This window comes from Elephantulus edwardii, unplaced genomic scaffold, assembly GCF_000299155.1.
Source record: "Elephantulus edwardii isolate Elephantulus edwardi_28Jun2011 unplaced genomic scaffold, EleEdw1.0 scaffold00103, whole genome shotgun sequence".
In the NCBI taxonomy this organism is placed as follows: domain Eukaryota; kingdom Metazoa; phylum Chordata; class Mammalia; order Macroscelidea; family Macroscelididae; genus Elephantulus; species Elephantulus edwardii.
Genome location: NW_006399853.1, coordinates 11,753,421 through 11,759,420, shown reverse-complemented (window position 1 = coordinate 11,759,420; position 6,000 = coordinate 11,753,421). Strand labels below are relative to the sequence as shown.

Here is a 6,000-nt window from a genome sequence, read left to right as displayed (position 1 = left end):
AAAAAAAAAGGTCCTCCAGAAAAAACAGCAATCTTTACACGACTTGTCCTTTTCTTTCATGTAGTTTTTTTCTTTAGTAAACTAGACGTGTCCTCACACCACATCAAGGTCCCTAGTGGGCTCATCCTCCGGTGAGTCCATCAGCAGACCCAACCCTGATGGAGTGACAGACTTGGTTCCATCGATGTCTAAGCAGGGGAAGTAAGAACTTACGGCACATCACAACTCAAAGGGCTGCTTTGGGGAAGAGGTCCCCAAACCCACAGCTGTCAAGTCACTTGTGACTCACTGCAACCCCACAGAACAAAGACCTGTCTCTTGGGTTTCTGAGGCTGTCATCTTTATGGAAGCAGACTGTCTCGTCTTCCTCTTATCGGACAGCTGGCAGGTTTGAACTGGTGACCTTTAGGTTAGGAGACAAGTGCTTTGACCACGGTCCCCACAGGGGTACTTTCTGTAGTAAAGTACTTGCACATCGTATGTGCTCTGGCTTCTTGCAGAATACTAAGATAATTTAATCATAATAAATATCCTAGACTGAAACGTACCAGAAAATAATGATAGTGATTTTTCACTGAGGGGGATTGGTTTCAGGGTGTCCCAGCTCACAGCCCCATCAACCCAGATCAATAAATGTTAAAGATTTCTGGTAGCCTAGTTTGTAAGGAGCGGTGCTGCCAACCCAAAGGCATGCAGCTGCACCCGCAGCTCTGAGGGAGAACGATGGACCATCTCCTCCTGTGTGACTTACAGCCTCCGAACACCTGCTGGAAGGCCAGCTACGAGCTGGCTCTGACCTCAAGGCACGTAATGACACAGTAACAACACACAAAAGGGTGTGGAAGGATTAAGAGAGAGCTGTACACATCATCCAGTGTATTTTTAAATTTTTCAGTAGTGCTTTGACTATCCAGGGTTTCCTTCTTTTCCATATAAAGCTGGTAATCACTTTTTCCATCTCTCTGAAGATGAAGGATCTAGCCCGTCGTTGTTGTTATGTGCCATCGAGTCAAGTACAACTCAGAGTAGCCCTATGAACAACAGATCCGAACCTTGTCCTCTCCTGCGCCATCCTGCTCATCTCCGACACTTGAGCCCACTGCTGCAGGCCCCGTGTCAATCCGCCTTGTTGAAGACCTTCCTCTCTTTCGCCAGAGAGCTCCGTAGAGGCAAGGACAGCGGAGCTTTGTCTTACGTACTCGGGCCATGTTGCTAGAAGGGGTTACTCCTTGGAGAGGGACATCATATCGGGAAAGGTTGATGTAGATTGTTGTTGCTGACTGCCTTCGAGTCGAACACGACTCCTAGCAATCCTATGAACAAAAGGCCTGAAGCCCCTCTACAACCATCGACATTTATCAGTGTTCACCGAGTTTTTGATCTAGATTAGGGTATCGCATATTATTATTTTTTTTTATTTCCCCTACCCCCTCTCATACTTAAATAATTTCTAGATTACTTAGGTTTATATAACACAATGGATGTGCTAAATAAATAGCACTTTATACTCCCTTAGCCTCTGAAGGCTAGTTCACTGCTAATTACTATTTCCCATATGATGCTAGCTGAATCCACTGATACAGAAGGCTGGCTTTACAAGTGTGCAAGAGACATGAGGAATCATTCCATGTCTTTGGGGAAAAACTACCCTATCTCCACCTCAAAATAACCAAACTGTCAAATGGAATATCATGAGAAGGTTCTGCTACAAGAAATTCTTTCCTTGGGTTTGTAATCACGTTTGGAAAGTTAAACATACTTATGGCTTTAGCAATTTGAGAACTACATGACTTAAAACATATCTGTCTTTGACACAAATAGATAAAAGTATTTCTCTAACAATATTTTTAATAACTAGCTTATCATTTGCTAGCTAAGAAGTCATAACACATTTTTCTGAGTCGAATCACGAAGGTGATGGATGGAGGAATCTTACCTGGACCAATCTACTTATCCCAGGGCCTGGCTGATGGGCAAACTGGTGGGTTTAGAACAGAGAAGCAGACAGCAGTGGCTGAAACAGAGATGACAGAGACCTATTCCAGGAAATGAGCTGAAGAAAGGGAAAGGAAAAGCCAGACTTTAGAGACACAAACAGTGAAATAGGAACTTGGGGAAGTGAGAGTCAGGAATTAAAGAGAATTTCAAAACCCAGCAACCATGTGGGCAATTGATGATGATTCTCAAGTGATAAAACAAATGCAGAAAGTTTCTGTAGAAAAACATTTACCAGAAGAACCACCCACAAACCATTTTTTTGGAAAAAGGGGAAAATGCCACTTGATTAAACAGTATAATAATGAAACCATTTCAGAAAGAGAACGTAAGATTTTGGTTGCCCTCTCTAAGCATTATGTAATGTCCTGGTTATACTGATAGCGTATTTGCTAATCCCATGCCAATTATTCTAACATAGTTATCTACAGTGTCATCTGATAGAACTGCGATCCACAGCCCATTCCCAGGTACTGTGCTGGCTGGAGTCCCTGAGCCGTGCGAACGGGTCACGCACTCGGCTGCTGAAAGGTTGAAGTGCCTCGGAAGAATGGTGTGGTCATCTATGTCTAAAAAATCAGGACTGAGAACCTGTGGAGCCCAGTGCCCTCTGACACATCCAGGGCTGCTGGGGGCTGAATCATGGGAGCCCTGAATTCTGCCTGGAGAGTGGAGCCAGGGATCAAGTACTCACCCAAAGGTTGGCCAGTGGTTTGCTCTTTATTATCTGTTAAGATGACAAAAATGTAAAAACAGAGATGTCATTACCCATGATACACATATCGTCAGGGTTAATATACACAGAAGAGTAAAACATGCAGGTTATAGTTTCTAGGAGCGAGTCTGCAAGTGTTTTTAAGATGTCCAGGTACCTGACAAAGACACCTGTGTGGTAGAACTGGCGTTGAGGCGGGGGATTCCTTCGGTAACTGCCGGCGCCCACCCTGGCCAGCGAGGCGGTGTGAGGCACAGTGGACCTGGCAGGTGTCTGAGGCTGTCTTTAAAGGAGGGAACTGCCCATCTTCCCCCGACAAGCAGCAGCTGGTGGATTCAAACAACTGATGTTTCAATTTGCAGCCTACGACGTTACCTTCTAGACCACTGGGGCTCCTTAAAAGACTGGCCCACCTGGAAGTGACAAACCTCAACATGCCGGGAAATGACAATCTGACAATGGGGTGACAGTGGTCCTCACTAGTGTTGGCCGCAGCCGAATCGCAGTAAGCATTTACCGAACACCTGCCCAGCGCTAGTCCACGCACTGTATGCGCGTCTAACCATGCTCAGTCCACTCCGAGCGGGACCCTCACTGTGCACAGGGAACGGTTAAGTCACTTGTCAAATGGCAGGTAAGCGGAAAATCTGGATTCCAACTTCAAATCAGCCCCTGCGGTTGAGTCCATTCAACTCGACTCAACTCGTGCTCTTATCACGTGGAAGCAAATGGGTCCTGTCGGGAGCTCCACCCAGGAAGAGACACATGTCTGCCGACTAGAAAGACAGCCACTTTGTTTATACACATACTGGTATTTAAAGTCCACACTGTGCAGGGTCTCTGGGAAGTAAGGAGATAATCAAAGAGGGAGCCACCAACATTTTAGCTCAGTGGTGATTGTAGGGAGCCCTTGTGGATTCTAAGGAAAAAGTTGGCGGTTCAAAGCCACTAGTGGCTCTGCAAGAGACAAGCCTGTGTGATCCACTCTCATAAGAATCACAGCTTGGAAACTGCAAGGAGCAGTTAGTTCTACTCTGTCCTCCAGGGTGCAGCCCACTCAGCATTCACACACGGTTAATCAACAAACACCCGGGCAGGAAACCAACACGCTGGTTATGGCGCTGAGCTAATGAGAAATGCCAAGGAGGGGAAGAAAAAGCAACACAACACGCTCACTCCGCACAACGGCCTTCCCCATCCACTCAGACAGTTCTGTTCTTGGAAGTCATCACCGGTTCCCTCACTGTCCTTCAGAGGACCCAGGACTAATGTCCTCTTTGTGTGAAGCAGGGGGCTCACAGCTGTGCGTGTCCTGTATCTCACGTAGAGATGTTCTCTCTAGTTTTGCTTGTTCAAAAATTTCTGATTAAAGCAGCCAAGAGTTCCGAACACTCGCTCTAACTCCGATGGTTAGAGAGAGAGAGAGAGTGTGTGTGTGTGTGAGAACTCCCTGTCCGTATGGTCCCACCGTCCCTAGTAACACATTTCATATCAGATAAAGACATTCTGCCCAGTGCTGAGATACGAGCTGTGACTGCGCAAGTGAGAACCGGGCTCCCAGGATGAGGCCTGTTCAGAAACGCTACCTCACGCTGTACCAAAGACAGAGTCGAGGCTTTCAAATGAAGCATCATCATGCACTTCCCCCACTGACTGACTTCCTTTTATGAACAAAGGAACATACACATGAAAACACGAGCTTCGTTTCTACTTCTGGACTGTGCTGACCAGTAATTTTTTTTTAATCTTCTCACCTGTATGAAATGATACTTAATTTTTAAAACTGAACGATGATCTCTCAATAAAGGAAAAAGTAACTGCAGCAAAAGAACATGTAGGTATTTCTACTGTAGTGAGCAACCACCCAAAACCCCAAACCAGCTCAAACTCATTTTGATGTTTATATTACTCACCAGAATGCCCAAGATTATTTAATTCATCTAAAATGAAATAAAAGAAAGATTAGTTTGAAACAATTTCATTGCTAATTTAGCACAAATAATGAGAGTAATTAAAGAATCAAGTTTGGAGCTACTGAATTTCATTATGATGCATCATTAGTGCAGAGTTTCCAGATGCCCTAAGTGAAGAAGCCATGCAAGTACTCAGGTGGGACGCTGGGGTGCCGTTTAAGACTTCTAAGCTGCCACTGTTTTCTTTAAATGACAACTGACTTAAAAATTTGTGATGTGTTGAAAGTTTTGACCATTCTGGTTAATCACGGGATAAAACAGTCAACAGAAGGTTTAAGTCACCCAGAAACTTCTTGAACCTCTGTGTCCCCTGGGTCGATTCCAACTCCCAGTAACCCTAACGGGCGGACCAGACCAGTCTCACACTTCACACGGCTGTGAGCTTTAGGGAAGCTGCCTGCTGCTCCTTTCTGTATCACCTTAGACCCAAGGTCAGGCTGCTGACCTGTGGGTTGGTGTCTGAACCACTGCACCACTAGGGCTCCTTGAAACGTGCTCACCACCTCAAATGAACTTTATCTTAAATACATTTTTAATTTTGGAATGGTTTGAAATTTACCGAATTGTGATGCTTTACAGAATTCTCAAATATCCCATACCCAGCGTCCACTGCTATTAACATCTTGTATTAGTACGTACGTTGATCATGGTATTTTATTCTGAACTTCTCAATTTCATTCTAAAGTCATTTTCTGTCCCCTAATTCCAACCAGGATGCCACATTCCTCTTGGTTAAACAGTTTCTCAGACTTTCCTATTTTGGGGTAACCCTGACTGTTCTGCATTAATACTGGGCAGGTATTTGACAGCCTGTCTCTCACGTGGGATTTATGTGATGTTTCTGTCATTCTTCCAAACCTAAACCCTTTTGTTGTCAATTTCAACCAAGTGACTCCACAGGGCAGAGCAGAACTGATTACAACCAAAGCTGTAATCTTTGGGAAGCAGATGGCCTTTTCGGCCTGCAGCCATGCTTCCACCGGGGTAATGGAGTTCTGTGAACATGTGTGGTTAGATGCTGGCGGCTCAGCCCTGACTCACAGAAACCTGATGTACAGCAGTACGGACGGTGGTCTGATCCTCCACCAGCCTTCCAGCTGCTGCTGCTGCGCTTGCACTCACTGCTGCAGCCTCGGCGCCAACCCACCTTGTGGAGGGCTGTCCTCTTCTTACTGCTGATACTTGACAACACGTCCTTCTAGTCCATCTGATAACATGGTCAAAGCAGGTACGATGGAGTCTCACCACTCTCCCGTCTACGGCGCAGTCCAGCTGCATTTCTAGGACAGATCTGCTGGCTCTTTGAGCAGTCCACTG

At 45.6% G+C, this 6,000-nt stretch overlaps 1 protein-coding gene across 1 annotated transcript in view; it reads right to left on the bottom strand.

Annotated features, from left to right (window-relative positions):
• The window catches only part of MALT1 (mucosa associated lymphoid tissue lymphoma translocation gene 1), a 43,048-nt gene that overhangs the window by 14,749 nt on the left and 22,299 nt on the right, over positions 1–6,000 (bottom strand). Inside the window, exons 8-9 of the mRNA XM_006891747.1 lie at positions 4,624–4,650; positions 2,690–2,722 (exon numbers count right to left, since the gene is read on the bottom strand). Coding sequence (XP_006891809.1) covers positions 2,690–2,722; positions 4,624–4,650 — 60 coding nt within the window. The remainder of the gene's footprint in view (positions 1–2,689; positions 2,723–4,623; positions 4,651–6,000) is intronic.